The following is a 27,499-nucleotide window of genomic DNA, read 5'->3' as shown; positions in this document are numbered from 1 at the left end:
CCTAAAGAATGGGAGAAAATCTTTACCATCTGCACTTCAGATAGGTATATAAATAACTCAAAAGATTCAACACCCCCCCCCCAAAAAAAAAAAACCCAATCAATAAATGGGCTAAAGAACTGAACAGATACTTTTCAGAAGAAGAAATATAGTTAATCAACAAATATATGAAAAAATGTTCAACATCTCTATCAATTAGAGAAATGCAAATCAAAACTACACTGAGATTTCCTCTCACTCCAGTTAGAATGGCAATTATCAAGAATACAAGCAACAATAAATGTTGGCGAAGATGTGGGGAAAAATGTTCACTTATACATTGTTAGTGGGACTGCAAATTGGTGTAACCACTCTGGAAAGCAGTATAGAGATTCCTCAGAAAACTTAGAATGGAACCACATTTGATGCAGCTATCCCACTCCTCAGTTCATACCCAAAGGACTTAAAATCAGCATACTACAGTGATACATCCACCTCAGTGGTTATAGCAGCTCAATTCACAATAGCTAAACTATGAATGCCCTGCAGTAGATGAATGGATAAAGAAACTGTGGTATATATACACAATGGAATATTTCTCAACCTTAAAGAAGAATAAAATTATGGCATTTACAGGTAAATAGATGGAGTTGGAGAATATCATGCTAAGCAAAATCAGCCAATCCCCCAAAACCAAAGGCCAAATTGTTTTCTCTGATATGCAGATGCTAATTCACAAATATGGGGAATGGGGGGGTTGGAAAGAATAGAGGTCCTTTAGATTAGGCAGAGGGGAGAGAAGAAAGGGGAGGGTGTCTGGGAGTGGAAAGAATAGTAGAATGAATCGAACATTAATACCCTATGTGCATATATGACCGGTGTGATCCCAAGTAAAGTACAACCAGAAGAATAAGTTACACTCCACTTATGTATGATGTGTCAAAATGCATTCTACTGTCATGTATAACCGATTAGAAAAAAATTTTTAAATAGAGAAAACATTGTATTTTATATTAATTTCACTAAAATAAAATATAAGGTAATATATTATATAAATTCTTTTTTAGTCTTTCCTCTTACCACATCTGTAAATTCTAGAGGTCTATATCTTATGAAATTTTTTATCTTTCCAAATGTTGCATGTAATAAACACTTTGCAAATATCCAAATTAAATTGAAGATATGTTCATATATTATTTGAAGTAGAATGTATTATTGTTTCAAGTAATATATATGTAAACATTTTCCAACATTGTCAAAGAAACATTATAGTAATTTTTTATTCTGTCTGTGCAAAATGTAATTGAAACAGTAATGACTTGTAAAAGCCAAATTATTACTTATACTAATAAAATACAATAGTATTTAAAAAATACACAATATATAGTAATAAAATATATGATGCATAAAAATATATATATATCATACATCTTTATATATAATTATATATTATACATTTGCATATGTAAAATTTATTATGTATAAAATAAGTGTATATGTATAGAATTATTATAAATAATTATTAATTATAAATAATTGTTTATAATTGTTATTAAAATATTATGGTAAAATATATAATATAGAAAATAATGTATTTTTAATACATTATTAACTCAATACATTTTTAACTCAATGAAGGGAATATAAATAAGTAAACTGGCCCATCTAATTCTATATTACTTCACTTGAAAATACAACTGAGAACATCACCTAAAAAATAGTACAGAGAGGGGCTGGGGTTGTGACTCAGACCCAGAGCACTTGCCTAGCACACATGAGGCATTTGATCCTCGGCACCACATAAAAATAAAGTAAAGGTTTAAAAAAATAGCACAGAGAATAAAGAAAATATTTTTAAAATAAGTTTAGAAATAAAGAACCAACTCAGAAACTCAAATATACATTTAATAGGAGTGCTGAGTTAGGAAAAAAAGGAAATGTTAAAGAATGCTATACTAGAAGATAATGGCTAAGAATTTTCCAGAAAGTCATGATTCCTACACAAAGAGTAAAAATGCAGAACATTACAAAAGAAGATTCTGAAAAGCTACAACAGAGAATGACAACCAGACTGACTCAGACTTCTCATGAGGACAACTGCCAGAAGAAAATGGAGCAACATCATTAAAGTGCAGAGGGAAAATAACTACGAACCAGTGACAACATACTAAGAACTTTTATAAGCAATATGAAGACTAAGTGTATTAAAAAGAGAACCTTGCCAAAAGAACCATTACAAGACACACCTTAATAAGAAGAAAAGTGAACCCTGGGGAAAGAGCAGGGATATAATAAACAATGGTGAGAAAAGACATTGATTAAAACATGTGGCATTTCTAAATGGACATTGGCCATAAATATTTTTTAAAGTTACACACTTGAAAGCAAATTGGAATAAAAGTTCTAGACAAGAAAAATACAGGTTTGGAAGAAGGTGAAGTTTGGAAAAAATTCAAAGCATGCTAAGGAAATGTGATCACTTCAAAAGAAAACAGAAAAAGAAGAAGAAGAAAGTTAAATGTGTGGCAAATAAAAAACAAAATAATATGATAAAAATAGGTCTAAGTATACTAGTATACAACTGAAAATTCAAGTCTGTATTGAGTTTTTAAAAATCCAAATTTTTTTACAAGAATAACACATAAAATAATAAAACACACATTAACAAAGATGAAAAAGAATGGCATAAAAGGGTATTCTAGATAAATACTAACCAAATGTGCATTGTTAACTAGAACAGAATTTAAGGCAATAGGTTCAAGGTGAGCAATCTGTAGACAATCTCTCATTACTGCTGCTCAGAGGACAATTTGTTACAAACTTCTTGAGAATAATGGCAACCTGTGTCAAAGGCATGCAAAATGGGCTTGCCCTTCTCCCTCAGATTTAACTTTAAAGTTTCTATCCTATGGAATACTCAGATGTGTGCAAGGGATGATGTATAATTATAACTGTCACATTATTTATAATATTTAAAAAACTAGAAATACATCTAAATATCCAGCAGGAGATTGATTACACAAAAGGTTAATCTTTTATTAGGATGATAAACAATCATTTGTTAATGTTATAAAATATATAAAGCCACAGGGAAGACTTTACCACTTATTGTTAAGTATAACAAAGTTTCATATAATATGATCTCAATTTTACTTAAAATGTTTATGTTTCATATATATATATATATATATATATATATATATATATATATATATACACACACACATATACACACACACACACACATACACACACATATATATAGTATGCATTGAAATGAAGGATATACACTAAAATGTTAACAATTTTCCTTGATGTAGAGGGATTAGGAGTGATATTTTGTGTAAATTTTGCTTTTCTCATCTTCTCAAAATTTTTGTGATAAACATGCATTATTTTAGCAATTATCACAAAATATTTTTTGGTTAACTTCTACAGGAAACTTTTACTAACAACTCCAAACTTACTTTTGTAGTCTTCACCACATGTATTATTCCCCTAGTGTCAGTTTTCCTACAAAACTATTAGTATTATAAAAGTGGCTTTATATATCTTTTGGTGTGTATTTTCAGTACATAGAATAGTACCTAGCACACAGTAGTGCTTTATGTTTGTTGGATTGAACTAAATTCCCACTAGACATTTAATTCTCAATTATCTTTCATAACATGAAATTATTTTTTTAAATGCCTAGAGTTTTGAATGTGACTTTAGGATCCCACAATGTACATAAATTGCACTTATGATAGCTGATAAGTTATAATACATTAATTGAAAAGTGATAACAATGCAAGGTACATAGGTGCTTAATAAATACTTGAGTATAGTTGACTAATTTGAGGTCTTGAAAAGTAGCCTACTTGAAGAGAAAAGGATAAAATAGACATCTGTTGACATAATACCACAGGAAGAAGACAAAGCCATGATAAATTGTAATATATTCATTCGTTCAAAAAATGGATACTGAGAACTAAAGGTGTTTGACAAACTTACTTTATTTTTGGCAAAAAATAAGAAACTGTCAGATCAGAATATCTAAGCATTCAGAAAGCAGCAAGGGAATTTTATTGTAAAGCTGGAAAATAGCTTCCCAGATCCATAAGGAAAGCCACATGTTCCCTCCTCCATGCTACTTTGTTTCTGCCTCTATCACAAGATTTTTCCCACTGAACTGTCATCTCTCATTCTAGGTATGTCTGGCTTTCCCACTAGATTGTGACCCTTGGTCATGTCTATTATCCTCAACACCTAACACACAGAATGTTCTCACTAATAGTGGATAAAAGAATAAATGAGCAATTATTAAAATTCCTTGCACCAAGAAATACCTCAAAATTACATTTACTTAAAAGCCACAGAAAAAGAATGTTGCCGGGGCGGTGGCAACTGCTGCTGTAATCCCAGCAGGCTGAGGCAGGAGGATTGCAAATTCAAAGCCAGTCTCAGCAATTTAGCAAGGCCCTAAGCAACTTAGTAAAAACCTGTCTCAAAATTTTTAAGAAGTGGAGGGAGGACTGCGGATGTGACTCCGTAGTTAAGTGCCCCTGGTTTCAATCCCCAGTACCAAAAACCAAAAATATCAGTGCATTACCTTCTAGAGATTACATTCGTCCCACCATTCCCACCATGGTCAAACTGGTCTGGCAAGCTGGTTGATTTAGTTGGGAACATAATTTGTTTATCTCGAATATTCTTGGGTGCCAAGGTTTCTGTAGAATAAAAAGCAAATGGAAGTGAGTTTTCTTTTTACCAAGACAAATTTCCATTAAATATCTATTCTGTTATCATTAAAAATGATTGTCCCTTGCCCTGTTGTGGTATTTTTAAAAAATGCTTTTACTGCATATATGCAAAAAGAGTACTGCTAGGCATTTAAAGACTACAAAGAGGCTAATCTTTGCTCTTAAATATCACAATAGCTAACCGATGTAGAGAAAAGTAATATATAAGCAAAGAAAGTGACAGCTTATTTACTACACACTGACAGTGATGAGCCCCTTACATCATTGTGTAAATAGCAACTTAGTTTAAGGTTCTGATATGTTCAGAGAAGAGGGAAGCCACTTCAGAATCCGTGATAAGAGTAGTTTTTATATAGGAAGTGATACGTGACTGTGAAGAGGGTGCCAAAAGGTGACAAGGACTGAGATGAGCTCTAGAAAAGGAAAGGCATTCCAGCTGGGAGGAAAAGAAAGAACAGGATACAGTTAGGGAAGGACAAGGCATACTAGGAGAACATACATAGGCAATTCTGCCCAAAGAAGTGTATAGAGGGAACAGAGAGGTGGGGTAGGAAAATGAAACCACAAATATCAGGCCAAAAGTTTACATGTGATTCTGTAAGCCACACTTTGAAAATTGATACCCACAAGCCAATGTTTACCCATTAATATGTTTTGTTGGACCCAATCAGGCATTTTTTGTTTCAATATCAACATTGTCAACATTCAGCAATTTTGTATCAAAGTCATAATGTTTGCTTTTCTTGAAAAATCAGAAGATTTGATACTACTTGAACCACATTTTTACAAAGTACTAATACAGTCCACAGGGCATGGTCTCTAGGACCCTTTCGAAATGTCTTCAAAGTCCTCAGATTGTCTTCAAAAGCTTCAACCAAAACAATTTTTTACAACAAATTAAATGCATACACAGGTAGGAGAATCCAGCTATCTTCTACCAACATTAAAGAGATAAAACTGCCATTTTTCCCCATAAAAAGTGTTATTTAAGCTAATGTGTTTCCCCTGCCTTCTTCTATACAGACCACTTCATGCATTTGTTACCTGCCTTGTCCCTGCAGGCATCTGAGTTTTTATGCCTACAGAGATACAAAGAGATAATAGTCTAGAAGTCTGAGAGTCATGGGATCTAAGACACATAAAGTGGTTAAAGGGTGAGATACAGGATTCCAGAAATAGAGGTTTGTTAGAGAAAAGAACACATTGATTATTCATGAATCTACCTATTTACATTGAGCATATGAGTTGCTAAGAAATATGGCTGGGCACACGAGCAGTAAAGAGTGACAGATTATTCCCACAAATCATGGCCTACCTTTGACATCTCCTTTTTCTGGCTGGTCTTTCAACTTGCTCTTTCTTTGTCTATTCTCTCTACCTTCTTCTGCAATGGTCTCCATAGGTGGTTTGTTCTCCGTCTCTTTGTGCTCAATCCTAGGAAAAAGTCAAGATGCTCGTCCATTACACTGGACCTGGACTCTCAAACACTCGCTTGCTGAATCTGAAAAGAGCCCTCTTCCTCCTTCAAGTGAGTGAGTGTTCTGATTTGCTGAATACATGTCATGGACTGACTCTCTTTGAGATTCATTCTGAGAGCCAACCAAGACCTGGACCTACTATACTGTGGGCTCAACACAGCTTGAATATAAAGAAATTTCCTTGAAAGCCTCAGGTTAAGTTTTTGGTTTTGGTTTTAGTTTGAATTTGTCTATGTCCTTTTTAGTTCTGTAACTAGATATTATGAGTTGTTGGATAACTAGAAGGCAAGAAATCACAACAGGTTAATGTATGAAATATGATATGTCAAGAGCTTTGTAATGTTGTGAACAACCAATAAAAATTAAAAAAAAAAAAGAAAAGAAATCACAACAGGTGGACAGCACGCCTTATGCGAAGGACCTGAAAAGGCACACTGGGAGGGGAGGTGGTGTTCAGTTTGTGGTGTAGTTGTAGGTTCTTTGGTCTCAAAGACCAAAGAATTAGGACTGGACTAGAATTAGGGCTACAGTGGTACTCTAAGTAAATTCAAGGGCCAAACTTCATATACATAAATACCAACAAGCATTTTGAGTGTTTGAGTTCTCATGTCCACTTTTAGACTCTCAAACTGGCAAGCACCTCCATCTCTGTTTTTTGTTTGTTTTTACCCTCTGGAATTATTTTCCTTCTGGAGTGTATAAGCCAAAAATATGGCAAAGCCAGATTTTCCTTCCAAATGAATAAAAATAAAATGATTTTGACCTCATGGACTTATTTCTATTTATTTCTAGTATGGTTATTCATTACTTGGGTGGCCATTTCACCTACAAGATGAGAGGGCTTGATTGACTACTCTCTAAGGCTTATTCTGGCCATCATCACAGTTCTTAAGAGGCATGTGTCAACAGCAGAATAAAATAGACATTATTATTGCTGTATGTATATATGAGACTGCATGACCAATGTGATTCTGCAACCTGTACACTCAGAAAAATGAGAAATTATACCCCATCTGATTCAAATGTATGCTATGTCAAGATCATTGTACTGTCATGTGTAACTAATTAAAACAAATTAAAAAAGAGGTATGTGTCAGACTGAGGTTGTGGCTCAGTGGCAGAGCGCTTGCCTTGCACATGTGGAGTACTGGTTCACCTTAGTACCAGGTAAAATTAGACAAAATAAAGATATTGTGTCCATGTATAATTTTTTTTAAAAAAATTAACGAGATATGTGTCACAAGGCTCTTCCAGGATGGGGTTGTTCCAAACCAACAAATCAAGAAGATATCACGGACTCCAAATCTATGAGAAAACACTAACTCTGGAAAGCTGGCTGTTATTACCCACCAGAAATGCACAGTAATTAATGTTATAGCAATTAAGATTAAGAAAATAATTAAGAGCACACAATAAATGGGTGATAATCACACTGAAAAATAAAACCAAAGCCTCCTGACTCCCATTCTAGTGTTCTGAGTAGTGCACCATGTTGATTCTGCTGTTTAGACTTTTTTTTAACCAAATCAATTTCGTATCTCTATAAAATGGAGGAAATTATAACAGTTGCAGTGAAGAGTAAATTCGAGAATATTGAGAAAGTGCTTTAACAGTAAATGGCATCCAGTAGGTGCTCTATAGTAACTGTTATTACTATTCTCATTATTATTATCATCATCACTATTATAAACATTATCAGCAGCAGACTTCAGCAACACCCTCCATACTCCTTGGATAAAGCTGTTCCCTATTCTACCTTATCTTTCAACCTGTTTAGTGGTAAGAAGAAGAGCTCAGATGGGAAATGGGCTAGGATGAGGGAAGAGAAAAGCAAAGGAAGAGGAAGTAGCATAAATAGAGGGAAACCCAGCAGGGTCTAAGGTTTGTAGGGTCAGAATCTCCAGGAATTTGAAAGTAGTTTATAAAAGAAATATTCTAAAGACCACTGTTAACTACAAAAGTGTATACAAGAAACTCTTTGCTGATTCTCTTGGGAGTTTATTGTACTTATTTTAGTATGCTACTTCCTTATTTTTTAAAAAACCTCTTTATGGGAATTCCCTTCAAAACTTTTTGTAGGCTACAGTATTTATTCAAAAATAATAATTGTATGTTATTCTGTAATATGTGCATATATATACATATATGTGCATTAAAAGGAGCATGAGCTGTATAGGTTGAAAAATGCTGCCCGATCAGATCAACAGATGAGCAAGGAGAGTTGGTACCTAGAGAAACCCTCAGAGCAAAGTACTCACCTTGGAAACAAAAGGACACTACCAGGCCGCCTCTTCAATGTCTCTCTGCTTGACAACACCGAGTCCACAGTGTTGGGCCTCTGCAGAACAGAGAGAAAGTTACACCTGAGCTCAAAGATGAGGTACCATGATACTCTTTGGTTGTTTTGTTTGCCATTTTAAAATCCAGAGCTCAAAATCTGGTGTGGAATAATTTTATTCTTCGGAGTAGTCACCCAGGGTTATTCCAATGATGCTGCGTTTTCTCAAAACATCTCCTCTTTGGAAATTGCTTTGACAACTGACACCTTCCTTTAGACATCCTTGAAGGGAGACTAGACTTCCTAAATTTATTGAGGAATTTTTGAGCCAGCTGGCTAATTCTACCCTTGATCCAAAAAAAAATCTAAAATTATACAGTTTAGAAAAGGGTTTTGGAGTCAAGTGGGCTTATGTTCAAATCCCAGGGCTAACTGCTGTGTGACCTTGGACACTAGGTTTGTGGGGATAATTATAGGATCAAATTCATAGGACTTTCATGAAGTGCTCTATGTGAGTGTATAATAAGCACTCAACAAGCAGCAGTTGTAATTATTACACTGTAAAATAACCACTTTATTACATCATCAGGATAGAATGATTCATGATTTTTTTTTCAGTACTTGCGATCAAACTTAGGGCATCACTCATGCCAGGTGAGTGCTTTACCATTGTGCCACATCCCTAGATCCAAAAATTATCATCATTTTTGAATGAATGCTACAGCCTTTAAAAGACTTCAAAGGGAGTTCCCCTAAAGAGGTTTTAAAATAATCAAAAAGGAGCATCACTGAAATAAATATAAAATCTCCCAAGAGGACTATTCCAGGACAATTCTCAGGTTTAAGTTACAGAACATTTGAGTATAAAACAACCAGCGCTCATAGAGTTAATGAACTACTTATGAGTTCTCTGGTTACATGGCTATAGTCAAACTGGCTGCTTTACAGCCAGACTTCTCAGCTCCTTTAATGTGCTGATGGGCTCTGGGCCTCACCACTCTGTGTCTATGACAGTGATTGATATAATCAGCAGTTCTCAATCTCTTTTGGCCTCCATACCCTTTTATCAAATAATATCTTCTCAGGACTAGTTCTTTCAGAAAATGTTCCTTAAAATTTATGCTTTAGAATTCAACAAGCCAAGTAAGATTTTATCTTCTGTCTTGTAAACATAGAGTGAAGCTCTAAAGTTCAGTAGAATCCCTCAAGGTTAGACATGAGCTAGCCACTTTGGCCTTGCTTACAGATTTGCAAATCTTGCCTTATGTTTTTGTGGAAATGACAGTTTTTTTTTTTTTCATGTGTGTTTCTACTTTCTACACTCTTAGCAATCCTGTATAAGACCCAAGTAGTGTAAAAAACACCAAGAGGCTCATTATATACAACCCCATATCCCAAATCTCCATCCCAGAACTATATGAAGTGAGAAATGAGTAGAACTTAGCCATTTTCATAGACTTTCTTTTTTAAAAAATATAAATTTCTTTTAGTTGTTGATGGAACTTTATTTTTATTTATTTATATGTGGTGCTGAGAATTAAACTCAGTACCTCACACATGCCAGGCAAGTGCGCTACCACTGAGCTACAACCCCAAACCCCTAAACTTTCTTTTAAAAAAATCAGACTTTTGCTATATGCTATTCTGTGGTAATTCAATTTATCATGTCAACTCTGTTAGTTCTCTAAGAAGTACATAAGGCACAAATCCTGTGGATTGACTTTAAACTTTTACTGCTATGTCCAACTTGGCATAAAGATCATGCCAGATACTTATTGTTAACAATGATGATGCCAGTTACAAAATTTCTTCTATGTATGGCAAATTAAAAGCTAAAGACACATTCCTATGACTTGAATTCAAGTTTTTCATAGACTTTCTTTAAAATAAAAGAATATATGTAGCAAAAACTAAGTATTGAGGAAGTCTGAGCTCAAGTCCCAGGGACTGCACCACCGGCACCTGACCTCACCTCAGGGCTCCCACACAACCTCTGGCTCCCAATTTTCTCTTGTAAATCAGGATGATCATGCTATGATGCAGCTTTTATAATGTTTTGAGACAAATGAAATAAAATATGTGGAAGAACTTTTGAACTATAAGGTGCTATAAAGTATCCAGAATTATAAGTTTCTATTACTGTTTATATTTCTCATTTGGCACTGACTCAAATTTAGTTTAAAGCTTCCTTGCCCTTCTTGTATTTTTCTCACAGAGTTAATCATCTATTGACAGGCTTGTCCATGAAACTTACACTTAAAATATGTTAATATGTTTTTTCTTAATGATGTGACACCTAGATGATTCAGACCTACTGTTGGGAGAGGGGTTAGCAGAAGAAAACATTAATTACGTTTGCTAGGGCTTTGATCAAAGTCCCACTTCCATCCATGTTACAAAGGAAGTCCTTATAAAATTTCATCTTCACTTTGCCATCTTTGATCACAAGGACCCCAATTCCTTTGAATGTAAATTCCACATTTTTTTTAATAGAAATGGATCGTGATAAAAAAAGTATTGTCTCCTTAACACATCCTTCCACTGTGTCCCTGTTAAATGGACTCTCCAGGGATATCATGATAAAATTAAGTGGAACAACTGGGATATCACCTAGAGGAGAAAAAGACAGTTAGGGTGGGAGAAAGGGAGTGGAGATGACAAACATACCATAGATACTCACAAATAATTATCTGATTCTCTCTTAGTACTCAATAATAGAATTGTCCATGTAAAATATTTATTTGTACCCAACGTGATATTATTATTGCAGACAACTAACACAACAGGTTAACACATATTAATCAGTACAATTTTCCCAAAAAGTATACTGTTTTATCTTCAAAAGAAGAATAATTAGCTTTCTAAACATCACTCTAGACAAGCTTTTGGTTTCTTTCTAGAAGACAGCAATAATTGCTCAGCTTCATCAGAGTTTTCTCAAGTTTTCAGCCCCCTTATCTCCCAGGCCGTGCTGCAGTAATATTTGCATATCTCCTTCAATTCTCATATCATTTTTAAATGATTATAATATCTACAAAGTCTGTTTTGAAAAGATAGATTCAATAAAAGTTATCACACAAATGAAACTGGGATATATATATATATATATATATATATATATATATATATATATAACTGAGAGATAGATAATCTCCAACTGGGTGACTTGAAGAAAGCTTTTCTTCCCTAATGATCCCATAATTGGCATTGCAAAAGAATAAGTTTATATCTACTTTGAAAGGAAGAACAGGATCTATTTGACCTGAAGAGATGCAAGTCCCACAGTTAAGAAAAGGGGTAAAACCAAAAAAGCATCAAGATGATAAAGCCAAAGAGAGATAATAACAAGGCCCATTGATGGAGGAACAGGACAGAAATAAGATAATAATATTCTAAATGGTCATTCTGTAAAAGCATGAATTAGATTTTCAAATGTCTAGTATTGCTGAGTGACAAGGGTTAAAGCTCTACAAGACATAAGCTTCACTATACTAGTGACTATATTGTGTCCCCCCCTCACAATTTAATAATTCTACTCTACCTCCCTCCATTTATTTCTGTTTTTAAATATAAATTTCTTAAGAGAAAGCCAGATTTCCTGCCTCTGGATTCTCCCTCCACTCCCCTCACCTCTCTGCAATCTATCTTCCAGTGCTCTCATCTCAGTAAAGACACTATCTTTCATGAGAGACAAGCCAAGGGATACTTGCAAATCTCATCTCTCCTGTCTTCTCTGTAACTCCTGATGCCTGCACTCTCTTTTTTCTCATACCTACGACATCACGCTTACTTCTCTGGTTTCCTGCTCCTTGGTCTCCTTTGCTGGCTTCTCTCCTCTTCTACTCCTTATTATACTTAGGGTTTGGGGTTTGGTTTATTAATTTATTTTACAGTATTTTGTTCGTAACCGTGTCATCTTATTTTATATTCTTTCTCCTAGGTAAACTTATTCAAATCTTGATCTCTGGTCTTCACCTTTCTCCTAAGCTCTGGAATTATCTCTACCTAAATACCCCTAACAAGAATCAAAACTTAGCATGTCCCAAAGCAAATGCATTGTTTTATCCACCATCACCACCACCACCTGCCTTTCATCTTCATTTCCTATGGTGATTAACAGCATTAGCATCCATCTGTTCTCCAACCAAGAAATCAGTTGTCCTAAATACCACTCCACCTCTTGCTATCCATTTCTCTCAATCAGCCCTGTCTGTTCTACATCTGAAATGTCTCAGGAATAGAACCCCTCATTTCCCTCCTGATGTCACTCCCTCCATTCAAGCTTTTACCTTATTTCACCATAATCAAAAGAGCTACCTTCCCAAACTAAAAACTGGAACAAATCTGAAAATTCTCTGCTCAAAAACTTTCAATGGCTCTCAGTGCCTACAGGATAGATTCTTAAGTCCTTATAATAACACAACTAACCCCCCCCCATATGCCATTTTTATCTTACTTCTCTCCTTCTGCTCCTACTCAGATATGCCATTACTTCTTTAATGGGCTTTACTCTTTCCCATATTCTTGACTTGTTCACACCAGTGCTGGAACTGGAATATCTTCCCATAGCTTCTCTGCCAGCAAAAGCCTACTATCTTTTTTTTTTCTTTTTTGTACTGGGGATTGAATACAGGGGCACTTTGCCACTGAATTACATCCCCAGACATTTTTGGTATTTATTTTGGGACAGGGTCTTGATAAGTTCCCAAGGCTTTACTTGAACTTGTGGTCCTCTTGCCTCAGCCTCATGAGTCACTGGGATTACAAGTATGGATCACCACACCCCACCACCTTTTAAGCCTCCTCACATGTCATCTTAAACCATGCTTCCCCAAGCAAAGCTGGGCATGATCTCTTCTAGACTCCCATAGTGTCCAATCCCTTTCTGATCAGTGCTGCTCCCTGATCCTGGTGCTGGGGATTGAACTCAGCTTTCTACCTCTGAGCTACATCCCTAGTCCAGTGCTGCTTTTATAGCATTTAATCATGCTGCATCATTTGCTAGTATATACTTATGAGCTATGATAAGACCTTGAGTGCTTCAAAGCAAAAACTACATCTTACTAATCATTAAAAACGAGTAGATGTTTGATTAGTTATCTGATTGATGAATGATAAGGAATCATAACACCAAAGCTAAACTGTAGACAGAAATGTTTTGAATGACTTCAGTTCATTACATTTCATTAATTCCAAAATTCTTCACCCTCTAAAAAAATTAATTCTAAAAAAGTTAATTTTTTCACTATATTAAAATATCAAAGATGGAAAATAATTTCTAAATCTAAGGCACCATTGTTTTTGCAAAAAAAAAAAAAGAAGAAGAAGAAGAAAAGGAAAAAATGACTTTATCTTCAATTCCTTTGGTAGGTTTTTGATGAAATATATTTCTTCTGTTATAAATTTTAGGCAAAAATGGCTTTAAAGTTTATCAAACCCACTGTAGTGAATATATTCTAAGTACAGTGTGCTGGTATTTTGTTTTTTCATCAGGAAAGCCATATATTGAAAATTATAATTTTCAGAAAGTTATAGTTTTTCACCTCTGCCATGGGGGATAGAACACATCTCCGTTTATCCATCTCTGAGTCTGATGCAGGAGGAGATAATAAGTGAGGTCAAAAGGAACACAGCTAGGAATCAAGAAGTAAGCCCCAAAGTTTGCTAACCAATCATGGCATGACACCCACATGCTACAGCTAGATACAGTGTCCTGTGGCAGGGATTATGTCTTTTTTGTTTACCATTATAGCTCAAGCACCTGCAACAAAGCTTGATACATAGTTGGCGCTCAGTAAATGTTTGCAGAAGGAAGACTGTTTTTTTTTTTGTTTGTTTGGTTGGTTAGTTTTGTTTTATTTTTGTTGTTTGCAGTCCTAGGGATTGAACCCAAGACTTCACACATGCCAGGAAAGTGCTCTCCCACTGAGTTACAGTCCTAGCTCCCAGAAGGTTGGATTTCAGGATATAAAAAAGGTATAGAAGGTATGCATAAAATATGGAATTATTCAACTTCTAAATTTGTATAACAATAATTTAAGTTATATATGATAGAATCACATTTATTTAACTTTTTCACAGCTAATACTGACTCTAATTCTGCCAACTGGAGACCCCAATTAAATTTCTCTTTATTATAACCACTCTACATTTCTTTGGATCTGAAATACAAATAAGAGTCTATACAACTCTATGGCATGGTTTTCAGGTAAATTTGCCTTCATATCCCATCACCTATTCTCATACCTGCCTCTTAAGTTACTGGGGTTTAAAATGACCTGCAGAAAGACACTATCATATTCCCATCCCAGTCACTATCAAAGGTACCATGTGAAATGTGAGTCCCTCAAACTAGAAACCAATGAAGCAGCACTGGCCAAGATTTGCTCTTTCATTTTTATCCCAGGCCAATAACATTCTGGGAAAGTCTTAAATATTAATATGATTTACCAGGAGAATAAACTTTGTTTTGACTGAGCCCATGAGTCTGCAATAACTTCTCTGTCATGATAAACACAGGCCTCTGAATTAGAATAAACTTGTTTCCCATTTCAAGCTTTTGTCTCGTGAAAGTGAAAGTTCCAAATCCTGAAATATGAACCCCCTGAAAGAAAGAAAGAAGAGGGGAAAAAGCAACAAGCATAATTAATTGAAGGAGTAAAAAAAAATAGTCCTACTGTATCCAAATTCATGAAGAGAATTTAAGCTTAGGCCTTAAAAATCCAATAATCTCTACAACCCTTATAGCAGCTGTAGCATTTTAAGATTCTAAATTTCCAAATAAATTTAGTCTAAAGTATAAATATATTGATCCATAATGTTTTTCAGACATCAGATGTCTCATCTCCATATCATGAAAAGACTGTGAGGATTATGAAAAATTGCATAAAGCCATAGCTTTTTGAAATCTATATCTAAAATTACTCTTGTCCTAAATTGGTATGACTTTTAAATTTTAATCACTTGCCATTTAAGGGGGCATGAGAATCTCTGCTTCTCATTCTTTCAGATTTTATGTCTCCCACTTAAAAGCAGACAACCCAGCATTCAAGGCATATGCTACAATGTAGTGTGGTCTTGGCTGACAGATAGTAGCAAATGTTTTTGGCCCTCAAATTAGGTTTTCTATCTCTAGGGAGATAATATACATCTAGGATTACAAACTCTACTGCCTGCAGGAGTCATAAAAGAATGCAAAGGAGTCTAACTAGCCAGCCAGGGGACTGGAGGTGTGGAGTGTAGGCCTTATCTGAAGGGGAGAGTCCATCATGGGCTCCAGCCAAGTGTCATCTGCAGGAATAGCAGACTGCTGCTGTTAAATCTACTGATTTTCAAGAAAAGGGAGGGGAGAATTCAACAATTTATATAAACTCTCCAAATTTTAAATGATGATAAGTAATTCAAATTCTAAACCAAATAATAATAATAATAATAAATTTGAAGGGTAATTCATCCAATGGCTCTAATAAAATTCCAAATCTTCCTCCCAAAACTTTTGTCAGTTCCATGGCTTCCAAACCCGACCTGACAGGAGGAAGTAGTCTAGCCCTGGGCAAAGTTTCTTATTTTTGGCAAGTTTTGTTCCTGAATGTCTTCATGTATTTCAATTAAAATCCTTCCCTGTAAGGAAGCAAGACAAGAAACATTATATCCTTCCACAGCTGTGTGGGAACTATCAGGTCACAAATAGCACAGGTCTAGTTTTACACAAACCCAAGCTGATTGGCATTACACGTTGTATCACTAGAACAGCAGAACTTAAAAAATCATTACCTAGGGGAAAAAATCCACATTTGTTAAACCTACTCTCCACAAGCCCTAAGTGTGAACATCACAAAATCACAGCAATGACAGTTAAACTGGGTGGCTCTGAAGCCTACTTTTATACCACTCCCAGCAAATTATACAAGACTACGTAAGGAAGAGCCTTCAAATCCCGACATTAAAAGTATAATTCCTACCTTGTGCAGGGCTAGCTGCCGCTCCACAAACTCTGAAACATTCCCCCAAATAGTAGAGACTTCTGAAATTCAAAAGAAACCAAAATACTTTGTGAGCACCATGTGATAGGATCTTAGTGCTAACAAATAAAGCATAAATATGAAATGCAGAATCAAATGACAGTAATTCCTAATTAATCTAGAATTAACAGAAAATAAAGTCAGTCTCCAAAGTTAGTTTGCCTAATAACTCATGCCCACCCCTTTAGGTGTGATTTTAATAACAAAAACAATAATAATAATGTAGATTTTTTTAAAGAAAATTTTTCTGGCATAAAGGAAACTTAGTCACACATTTCCTTTTATCCTAAAAATGAAGTTAACCAACCATAATCTAGTTTTTTTCTCAATGACTCATTCAAAAAAATGCTCATTATATGTCCACTCTGCTATCTAATTAATATAAAAAGTTATTCTCATACCATTCTATAACATGAGAATTAGGCCAAGGGCCACTTAGTCAAGAATGGCTGTCATCTGTGTATTAACTGTGCCTACACTTCTACTTTTGTTAGATTCTCCAATCTAGTGTACATCTCATTTTTTACAGTGAAATTGCCAGCTCTCACTTTTCTCTACTGCTAGTGCTCTGCAGACCTCCTGCCAAGTTCTAAGTCACTGCTTTTAGACTGCTGTATTCTGAAAACAACAATATACTAATATTATGTCTAGAATAATACTTTTTAAAAAACAGACCTTGAAGAAGGGCCCAAGGGTTTTGCTTTAAGTTAATGGGTAGATTTTGCACTATCTACTGTGATCAGAAAGACACCTTCTATGTTTATTTTCTTGTCTCATGTTGTGGTTTAAAAAAACTGTGGTAGAAAATAGGTAGTTACCAATAACTATAATGTTAATGAGCAATATAAATATATGCTCTGGATATGTTTAAAAACATGGAAAATTATGTCTATGTTGACATCTCCATTTCCAAATATAAACTTGTGCTTATTAAAGACACTTTCCAATGATGAACTTTACGTGAATCTAGAGTATTACGTTTTAATCCTCAAAGTAGAAGATCAAGAAAGGTGACATTCACCAGACTGCCACTTTGGGACATACATGAAGTTGGTGACAAAAGCCAATTCTTTCCTCACTTTGACAACTGCTTGATTTATTGGTATCATTTTTTTTCCTTACTGGTTTAAACCACTAATTAAAGCAGGGAAATTACAACCTTTTAATCCTAGCAAATAAAGGTAATAAATATTTTCATTATTATGCTAGGGAAGGGGCAGGTTAACTGGATGAGAAGTAGCAGTTACTCTCATGGGAATAAGTTTGATGTTGGAAATGTAATCACCAGCCAATGAAACCAGGGCTGCATGCCACAGCGAGCACAAGGGCAAAGATCCTGCCCTTCCTCTAAATCTTGGATGTGTAGTTTCTGTAACTAGGTGTGTTCCCACACTCTGTCCACCCTACTGCTTTCCCCACTCCTGCCTGCCCCTGTAGCCAAAAGAATTCTCCTGCTGGCTGCTAAGAACTAAGAAGGTCTTTCAACCAGGCCAAACTGTATACTGGGTTATAATTTTAATTCTAACCAAAAATGTCATTAATTCACTAATAAAAATCTCAGTATCCAGATTTACTCAGAGAATTTTCAAAGTTATTAAGTCGAAACTTAAAGTTTTGACTAAAAGGCTTTCACCTAGACATGCAGCTCAGATTTCAGGAAGCTAACAACAGAAGAAATGACTTATTAAGGCCAGGAGAAACTGTATAGTTTGCAACCAAACCCTAATGAAAAGAATTATCTAAGCTTTTCATTTGTATGATTTGTTTAAGTTCCCCCTTAATGTTTTACTCCATGAAATATAAAAGGCAAAGTTGTACAAAAGCAGACTTAATTGTTTTAACTGAAATTTGTTATTTTTTCACTGAACAAAAAAGGAAAACGTGTATCCACACTCTCCTTAGGAAGTTTTTGATCCCTATAATTCAATTGTGATAGATTTGTAAATTATATAGATGGTGATTTATTCTTACACTCCAAATTTTCAGAGAGGACATTACTAAATCTCAAAATGAAAAGAATCTCAATCCAGTCTAAAAAGCAAATTAAATAAGATACTACTCTTTTATATTTTAAGGAAAGCTGGATTTCTTATTTGTTTTAATCATGAAATACCAAAAATCACTGTTACAGAGAACTATTTCTTACATATACCTTTCTGCATTCAATTCAACCTTCATTTCATTTCAAATTCTAAATAGTTTATAGACTCAAACCATATTTTCAATCACAATGACAAGTGTCTTATCATTATAAAATGGACTAAGCGTATATTATGTAAATTGAAAAATAACATATTCCAGAATAGATATTAATATCAAAAATTTTTAAATATCAAAAATTAAAATACAATCATCTTCTAAAATTAAAATATTCATGTAAAAAACAGAAAAAAATATTCAATAATATTAAATACTACATCACAGAGCATAGTACAAAGGAAAGAGCCATATGCTGCATGTTAGGCCTAAGCCTTCCTGCCTCTGTGGAATTAATGGTTTCACTCAGTTTACATTTGTAAAATCATGACAGGACCTTGTAAGCACTATAATTACATAATATTGAACTTTGGTGAAACACAAAAGCAGTTGGAATACACAGTGGAGAACAAATGCAATGATGAAGTTCATTCATATTTTGCTGAGGTTTACAGTTTATCTTCCTCTCTTTACAATGCACCATTTGTGGAATATTAACACAGTTATTTTGATTTCAGCTCTGTCATACATCCAATAAAGCCTTGCTAAAATCACCACTGGTCAATAAATTCAATGAGCATGTTGATTGTTCATCTCTTCTGATTCCCTCCATCAGGTCTGACACTATTGATCACTCCCCTCCTTTAAGCAAACCTCCTTTTGACTGTCATGACATACTGTCTCCGGGGTTTCCTCTTACCTCTCTGGCTATTTCTTCTCAGTCTACTTTTCAGGCTTATCCTCCTCAAGGATGATCCATTAAATGATGAGGTTTTTCAAACTAGGACCCTAGGCTGCTTCCCCTTTAGACATTCTGCTTAAGCATTCACATCCATGCCCAGTATGATTCCCAAATGTTTATTTATAAGTCCAGATTCCTCAAACCCCTATCTCTAAGGTTATGAACTTGTGTATTTGATCCAACTACCAACTTGGGCAGCCCACAAAGTCCCTTCAACTTGTCCAAAATAAGGATCCTTGTCTATAAGAAACCCACTTTAAAGACATAGATTAAAAGTAAATGTATAGTATGATATCAAAATACACTCTACTGTCATGTATATCTAAAAAGAAAGAATAAAAGTAAATAGCACTAAGTCAAAAAAAGAAGTAAATGAATAGATAAAAGTAGATCGTGCTAACACTAATCAAGAGAAAATAAGTAACTATTAATTTCAGATGGAGAAGACTTCAAATCTAAGAAAGCTATAAGGGATAAAGAAGAGCATTATATAATAACAAGGTCAATCATTCAAGAAGATATAATAATCCTTAATATGCATTTACCTAAAAACAGAACATCAAATTATATAAGGCAAAACCTAAAAGAACTGTAAAGAGCAAAAGATTAATCCACTTTCGTGCTAGGAGATTTTGAATCTCTTCTATCAGAAATGGACAGAACCAGCTGGGTGAGGTAGCACACACCTATAATCCCAGTTACTTGGAAGGCTAGAACAGGAAGATGGCAAATTTAGCAAGGCTAGCCTCAGAAAATTAGCAAGACCCTCAGAAATTGAGTGAGGCCATAAACAACAGTGAGACCTTGTTTCAAAATATAAAACAATGGCTGGGTTTGTGGCTTGGTGGTGGAGCACTTGCCTAGCATGTTCAAGACCCTGGGTTCTATTCTCAGCACCACAAATAAATAAATAAAATAAAGGTCTATTGACAACTGAATCTTTTTTAGATTTTAATTAGGTATATATGACAGCAGAATGCATTTTGGTTCATTGTACAAAATTGCAGAACAACTTTATATTTCTATGGCTGTACACAATGTAGCATCGCACTATATGTGCAGTCATACATGAATCTAGAGTAATGATGACCATCTCATTGCAGCATCTTTCCTACCCCCATGCCCCTTTCCCACCCCTCCCTCCCCTTTGCCCAAAGTTCCTCTATTTTTCCCTTGTCCCCCACCATTATGGACCAGCATCCACTTATCAAAGAGTACATTCTGCCTTTGGCTTTTGGGGATTAGCATACTTCACTTAGCATGATATTCTCCAACTCCATCCATTTACCTGCAAATGCCATGATTTTATTGTATTTTAATTCTGAATAATATTCCATTGTGTATATATGCTACAGTTTCTTTATCCATTCATCTATTGAAGGGCATCTAGATTGCTTCCACAGCTTAGCTATTGTGAATTGAGCTGCTATAAACATTGGTGTAGCTGTGTCCCTGTAGTATGCTGATTTTAAGTCCTTTGGGTATAGACCAAGGAGTGGGTTAGCTGGTCAAATGGTGGTCCCATTTCAAGTTTTCTAAGGAATCTCCATGCTGATTTCCAGATTTTTTTTAATTTATTTTTTTTAAATAAACATATAATAAAATAAAAAACAAAAAGGGCTGGAGATGTAATTCGGTGGTAAAGTGCTACTGGATTAAATCCCCAGTACAAGGAAACAAAAACAAAAAATGAGCTACCACCACACACACCCTAATAGAATAACCTAAATCTAGAATGCTGTGATAGTAAATGCTGGTACTGATGTGGAACAGCAGAAATTTTAACTGATTGCTGCTGGAGTGCAACATGGTACAAACCCTTTGGAAGTCAGCCTGGCAATTTTTTATTCTCTTACCAAACATTCTAGCAATCATCCTTCTTGGTATTTATCTAAATGAACTGAAAACGAATATCCACACAAAATCCTACAAACAGATGTTTATGGTTGCCAAAACTTGGAAGCAACCAAGATGCCTTTCAACTGGCAAATGGATAAAACTGTACTGCATTTGGGTGACCAAATATTATTCAATACTAAAAAGAAATGAGCTAGTAAGCCATGAAAAGACATGAAGGGAATTTAAATGTATATTGCTAAATGAAAGAAGCCAGTTTTAAAAGGCTACATACTATATGATTCAAACTATATAACGTTTTGAAAAGGACAAACTATGGAGACAGTAGAAAGATCAGTGGGCGCCAGGAATTGGAAGCTGGGGTAGGGATGAATAGGTGGAACACAGAGGACTTTGAGGTCAGTGGAAAGCCTCTATATGACACTCAATGATGGATACAAGTCATCTTACATTTATCCAAACTCATAGAATGTATAAGACTGAACCTATGATGTATCAACGTGGGCTCATCAGTTTTAACAATTGCACCACTTTCTGTGGGGGATGATGATAACCCAGGAAACTATACATGTACAGGGATAGAGGGATGGGAGAAATATCTGTACCTTCCTCTAAATTTTGAAAATTTTGCTTCAAAGTTAAAGCTGTTTTTAAAAACAGACTAAAAAATAAAAGATTTAGAGCTGGAGGAGTAGACCAGTGGTACAGTGGTACAATACTTGTCTGTAAGGCTCTGAGTTCAATCTCCAGAACTGAGGTGGGCTGGGGGGACTTCTTATTGTACCATTTTTCCTCTTCATAGCACTTTCCTCAAATGTAAATACACATTTATTTGTATGATTATTTGATTAATGTGTACCTTCCTCACTAGATTGTAAATTTCAAGATTTTTAGTCAACATCAGTTCTCTAGTGCTCAGTACATAAATAGGATTTCAAAAAACTATACATATATATATATATATATATATAATTAATAAATATGGCAAATATTTTAAATCCAAATACTATCTTTAATACTTCTCTTAGAATTATTTTGATGGGAAAAATTAGGAGTAATTCAGGAGAAGGAAAAAGAATAATTCATGACCATTTATTTTGTCCCCTAAAATCATTTGGTTAAAATCTAGACAATATGTCTAAGTTACACTGGCTTGATAATAATAATAGCTTCCACTTCTGGAACACCTTTCTTCCAAAGGGCTCCTATGGCTTACAGACAGATCTCAAAGTCTACTTTGAGGCAACTAAGAAACTACAGTAAAAACAGATTGTGTTGCCACTAACCAAGCTTGGTGAGTCTTCTATGAAAAGCTGCCCAGGTCCCCTTTCAAACAATTATCAAATATTTTTTTTTTTTGTGATCATTTCATTTTCTTAACAAAACTGCAAGATGTCAAGGACAGCAAAAGCAACGGTGCCTTTGCATGAACTCTGAAAAGGAGCCATCTAAAAGTTCCTGTGCAACAATTTTTCTCTAGGTATTCACCAGGGTTTCCATCTGTCCCAAGTAGATGAAATGGGATGGTTGTTTTTAGCTAGCATTTATTTGTGGTAGTTCACTAGCTAAATACTCTGTGTGTGTGTGTGTGTGTGTGTGTGTGTGAGAGAGTGTGTGTGTGTAAAATACATATAAATATGTATTATTTCGTTTAATCAAAACCCTCATCTGCCTCCATTCCCTGCTTACGACAGCCAATTAAAAATAAACAAATGGCTAATGTGATACCTAGCTAGTTAACAAAGTGACCTCGCCACTCCAAGTCAGGCTGGAGCCAGGGAATAGAAAAATAAGTATTCCACCTCACCACTACCCCACGCCCCAAAACAGGTGAAGGTCCAGTGTCTCCAGAGTCCCCACCCCAAGCCTCTTACCCTCCTGGCTCAGCAAGGGCAGCGTGGGCAGCACCTGCCTGCTCAGGTCCTGAAGAGCAGGAATGATAGTGTCCAACATCCTCAGTTCCCAATCAACTCGATACTGGGTCCCTGATTGGTCTCTTTTCTTCCTTCGTTATATGGAGTTTGTACCAAAATGATTTTCCCACCCTTCAGCCCTTTCTCCCCGGAGCTTAGGATATGCTTTAAAAATAAAAAATTTCCAACTTCGTTGATTCTTTTCCTTTGTGTCAACTTAAACGTTGCTTCTCGCTGTCTCTGCCCCTAATCTGGCCCTCAGGCTGCTCCCACCACAAAAAACAGAAAGGCAGCCCGGCGCTGAGCCAAGGGTGTGGGAATCCGCGCCCACCCGAACCGTGACGGACACCGTGAGAGGGTGGGCGGGAGCCTGGAGGGGGAGAGGCCCCGCTGAGCTGGGGGAAGAGCGCGTTGCTAGGACACGACAAAGGCTCGCCCCAGCCGGGCGGCCCCGCCCCCTAATAGGAGCCGGCCTGGAGGTTGCCGGGTGATTCCGGAGCTCGAGGAAGCGAGAACGGAAAGAAACTTGATTTTTAACTTTGTTTTTTTTCCTCCTTTTCTTACCCCGGCAGCGAAGAGCCTTCATGGTTAAGGTGGTCCCTTTCTTAACCAACGTGGACAACTCTGGGAATGCCTCTGATCAAGAGCGATGTGCAACTCGAGTTGCCAGATCTGCCATGAGAATTTGTGTCTTGGTTCTATTTTTTGCTGGGCTCCCCTCTTAGGAAATAGAAAGTTGGAGAACTGAGGAAAAAGAAGTTACCTTTTTTCTTCTTCTTTTTTTTTTTTTTCCTTCTCTAGATCTCTTCCTAGAGAATTATGTTTATGCTCTTGGCTCTGCTGGTATCACAGAGTGAACCTACCCAAGTAAACCCCATCCAAGTGAAGAGATCGAGCACTATCAGCACCACAGAAATGCAGCTCCATTTTCCCATCCAATCATTATCCCAACAAATACTATAGATTGGCTTTGCCAGCATTTGAAATTTGGAAATCACATAGCAGGGACTCTTTCGTGTCCGGCTCTGTCGCTTACGTTGTGAGACTCATCCATAGTTTGGGTTGTTTTGTTGTTGTTGTTGTTGTTTTGTTTTGTTGTAGGAGCAATTCATTTTCACTTTTCATATTATTTCTTTGTGTGAATAAACACAATTTACTTATTCCACTGTGAGAGGCACCGTAGTTGTTTCCATCTGGGGCTATTAAGAATATTGCAGCTGCAATAAAACTTTTGATGAATATATGTACTCATCTTGGATGTGTATACAACTAGTAGATTGGTGGGTCAAAGAAAATGCATGTGACCAATTTTAATAGATAATGCCAAGCAGATTTCCAAATTAATTGTTATGAAGGCAGGAGGAAGAACTGCTGGAACACAGTGAGGACAGAGACCAGGAATGGGCAAGAAAGCCCCACAAAATAAAAATTGCTCCACATTCTCCACCATTTAAAAATTTTTCATCACACTTCCATGTAAGGAAAAACAAACAAAAAAAGGTTGCTTTAGAGCCTAGGAAACAATCAGGTTTTCATGTAAATACAAGGGTTTTGCTCGATCTCAATATTATTTAATTTTCTAGGAATTCAAAATCAAAGTTCTCCACTATTTAGGAAAATTGTATCATCACCTTCAATGAGGCTGGTGGATCAATAGCTCACACACCCAAACCAGGCTGCATTTGTAGCTGTTGTACTCATAGGATTCTTCTGTAGATATAAGCTTGGGTGACATAATTATACCTCCCAGTATATTCATACTTGGACAAACATATGATATATAACCATCATCATTATATATATATGGATATTAATATATATCCTTTAATTTTTCTATTGTGCTAGAGTTATGGTTTTATGTTCATCTTTAAATAATATGAATAAACTGTATCCCTCATAAACCTCATTTCAGGATAATAAAAAGGCCTTAAAATTTTTAAAATATTTTTTAGTTGTAGATGGACACAATGCCTTTATTTATTTTTTCATGTTGTGCTGAGGATCGAACCCAGTGCCTCACACGTGCTAGATGAGCACTCTACCACTGAGTCACAAACCCAGCCTTAAGATGGTTTTTATAAAAAAATAGTCCCTGGGTCTAATAGGACTGAGAACTTCTCTGATAGAAAATGCAGACTATAACTCAGCCACTTTCTCTAACTTGGTTAAGAGGATCAGAACTAAGTTTTTGAGTTTCACTGAAATTAGTTTCTTGATAATCTAATTTCCTCCCATTCTCCCTTTTAAAACCTAACTTTTGTCCTATAGTATGTTGATGATGTTTTGTCTTCACATGTTTTCAAAGTAGACTTTCTCAAATCCTTTAAGGAAATAAGCAGAGAATATTGTCCAAAGAATCAGCAGCAAAGCAGTGGACAAAATCTTTTCTGATTATTGTCTTGAGAGCAATTACTAAGCTAGATAGTTTATTTTATTTTTTTATCTATCTGTTTATTTATTTTATACAGGGGATTGAACCAAGAGGTTCTTTACCACTGAGCAACATCCCCAGCCCTCTTTATTTTTTATTGTGAGACAGGGTCTCACTAAATTGCTTACAGCCTCGCTAAATTGCTGAGACTGGCCTTGAATTTGTAATCCTCCTGCCTCAACCTCCTGAGTCACTGGGATTACAGTCATGCACCACTATACACACAGCAAGCCACTTAATTTTGAGTGTCAATATAAGACTTATTGTTCTACATTAAGATAATAATGGAAATATAACACTATGTTAGTTTCTTAAATTATATTGTGAATTAAATATGGTGATAGCATTTTTAGTCTCTAGAAATGTTGTCTTCAGTTTCAGAAGATAGCTATTAATGCTAATTATTAATTGTAGATGACAAAGGAGGCTCTAAAAATAGTAAAGATAAAGGCTTTTCGGGGCTGGGGATGTGGCTCAAGTGGTAGCGCACTCGCCTGGCATGTGTGCGGCCCGGGTTCGATCCTCAGCACCACATACCAACAAAGATGTTGTGTCCACCGAGAACTAAAAAATAAATATTAAAAATTAAAAAAAAAAAAGACTTTTCTTCCAAGGTCCTTTTTTTTTTCCTTAATTGTCTCTTGATAATAGAGGTTATGGAGACATATATGATCATGTTTACTAGCAACTTCCAAGGATCTGTAAATGTTACATATCCTGAAAATACATACCTTTCAGTGGTAAAAAAAAAAAAAAAGCTCAAATGAACTGTGCAATTCCATGGAGATGAATATTCTCTTTGAATATACTTGTACAATTCATACAAATATATATGTATATGCAATATTGTTTGGCGTGTAAAATCTTAGAATTAATCTGTCACAGAGATGTTAGTTAGCTTTCTGTCATTGTGACAAACTACCTGAGATACACAACTTATAAGAAGGAAAGATTTGCTTTTGTCTCATGGTAGCTAGCTGAGGTATCCATCAATGGATGAATGGACAAAGAAAATGTGGTGTATATACACAATGGAACAAAATTCAACCTTAAAAAACAATGAAATCTTATAATTTACAACAACATGGATGGAACTGGAGAACAAGGAAATAAGACAGGCACAGAAAGAGAAAACCACTTGTCCTCATTTATATTTGGAAGCTTAAAAAAGTTGATTTCATTGAAGTAGAGAATAGAATAGTGGTTATAGAGGAAAGAAGGAGAGAGCAAAGGAGGCTAGAAGGAAGTTGGATAATGACTACGAAAATATAGTTCAATAGGAAGAATAAGTTTCAGTGGCCTAGAGCATAAAAGAATGACTAGTTAACATTTTATCATATACCATATAAAGAACTGGAAGACAGGAGTTCAGAGTTTCCCAATACAAAGAAATGATAAATGTTTGAAGAAATGGAAATGCTAATTACCCTGAATTAATCATTACACATTATATACTTGTGTTGAATTATCAAATTCTAATCCATAAATAAGTCAATTAAAGATTAAAAGTTTGCTCAAACCAGGCATGGTGGCACATGCCTATACTCCCAGCAGCTTAGGAGGCTAAGACAGGAGGATTCCAAGTTCAAAGCCAGCCTCAGCAATTTAGTAAGGCCTTGAGGGACTCAGCGAAACCCTGCCTCTAAATAAATACAAAAAAAAAAAAAAAAGGGTTGAGGATGTGGTTCAGTTGTTAAGCATCCTTAGGTTCAATCCCAGTACCAAAAAAAAAAAAAAAAAAAAAAAAGCTCTGCTCAAAAGTGATATTGAAAAAGTTTCAAGATGTGCTAAGTGAAAACCAGTTGCAGAATAGTATTTATATATGTATTTTATTTACTTCAAATAAAGAATACATATAATAT

General features: G+C 35.4%; 1 protein-coding gene across 2 annotated transcripts in view; it reads right to left on the bottom strand.

Annotated features, from left to right (window-relative positions):
- The window catches only part of Ccdc81 (coiled-coil domain containing 81), a 38,575-nt gene extending 15,329 nt beyond the window's left edge, over nucleotides 1-23,246 (bottom strand). The window contains exons 1-7 of one of the 2 annotated variants that reach the window (XM_026401524.2): nucleotides 23,168-23,246; nucleotides 16,439-16,500; nucleotides 14,928-15,081; nucleotides 10,831-11,087; nucleotides 8,458-8,537; nucleotides 6,037-6,155; nucleotides 4,571-4,688 (exon numbers count right to left, since the gene is read on the bottom strand). In XM_026401524.2, the coding sequence (XP_026257309.2) occupies nucleotides 4,571-4,688; nucleotides 6,037-6,155; nucleotides 8,458-8,537; nucleotides 10,831-11,087; nucleotides 14,928-15,081; nucleotides 16,439-16,500; nucleotides 23,168-23,246 (869 nt within the window). The remainder of the gene's footprint in view (nucleotides 1-4,570; nucleotides 4,689-6,036; nucleotides 6,156-8,457; nucleotides 8,538-10,830; nucleotides 11,088-14,927; nucleotides 15,082-16,438; nucleotides 16,501-23,167) is intronic. The other variant, XM_026401526.2, reaches the window with a different exon arrangement.
- Nucleotides 23,247-27,499: the final 4,253 nt, after the last annotated feature.

The sequence above is a fragment of the Urocitellus parryii genome, chromosome 4 (genome assembly GCF_045843805.1).
Source record: "Urocitellus parryii isolate mUroPar1 chromosome 4, mUroPar1.hap1, whole genome shotgun sequence".
In the NCBI taxonomy this organism is placed as follows: Eukaryota; Metazoa; Chordata; class Mammalia; order Rodentia; family Sciuridae; genus Urocitellus; species Urocitellus parryii.
Note: the sequence above shows the minus strand (reverse complement) of the source record. Positions and strands in the feature narration are given on the sequence as shown.